General features: G+C 38.6%; 1 protein-coding gene across 1 annotated transcript in view; it reads left to right on the top strand.

The window, feature by feature from the left end:
- The first annotated feature begins 6 nt into the window (after nucleotides 1–6).
- Nucleotides 7–666, top strand: part of LOC107478125 (mannan endo-1,4-beta-mannosidase 2) — a 3,349-nt gene continuing 2,689 nt past the window's right edge. The window contains exon 1 of the mRNA XM_016098276.3: nucleotides 7–458. Coding sequence (XP_015953762.1) covers nucleotides 102–458 — 357 coding nt within the window. The 5' untranslated portion in view covers nucleotides 7–101. The remainder of the gene's footprint in view (nucleotides 459–666) is intronic.

The following is a 666-nucleotide window of genomic DNA, read 5'->3' as shown; positions in this document are numbered from 1 at the left end:
AATATAGAGCTAAAAGGGTAACTGGGGATCTCTTCAAGCCATTGAATTTCATTAGTTTTCACAAAGAAAAAAAAATCTTGTACAGAATAATAAGAGAAGCAATGGTGGCTGGGAATGGTTTATTTTATCCCATTTTCGGTTTTGCATCGTTGGTTCTATTCATTTACATGTCTTTTGGGGACATGAGGTTGGGTTTTGAGGAAGGGCCAGAAGTGTCTTTTGTGGGTAGAAACGGTACACAGTTTGTGTTGGATGGAAAACCTTTCTACATCAATGGTTGGAACTCTTACTGGTTAATGGTGCAATCTGTGGATGATTATTCAAGGCCAAGGGTGCGTGAGATGCTGAGAGCTGGGGCCAAGATGGGACTCACTGTCTGCAGAACTTGGGCTTTCAATGATGGTGACTACAATGCCCTTCAAACTTCACCTGGTGTCTTCAATGAGCAAGCTTTCAAGGTATTCATTCAATTTGTAGTAGGTTTAGCTTGTTGTGGCTTTTAACTCTTTAATGCTCTTTTTGTTTCATGCAGTTCTCTCTAGAATTCATCATTTCTATTTTTGGAATATATATATATTTTAAATTTTAGGTTTTCTATGGTTGATTAAGGATACCGACATAGTTAGACTTTGATCAGTGTCTAGTAGTGGGGGTGATACGGAAGCT

The sequence above is a fragment of the Arachis duranensis genome, chromosome 3 (assembly GCF_000817695.3).
Source record: "Arachis duranensis cultivar V14167 chromosome 3, aradu.V14167.gnm2.J7QH, whole genome shotgun sequence".
NCBI classification, from domain to species: Eukaryota; Viridiplantae; Streptophyta; class Magnoliopsida; order Fabales; family Fabaceae; genus Arachis; species Arachis duranensis.
Note: the sequence above shows the minus strand (reverse complement) of the source record. Positions and strands in the feature narration are given on the sequence as shown.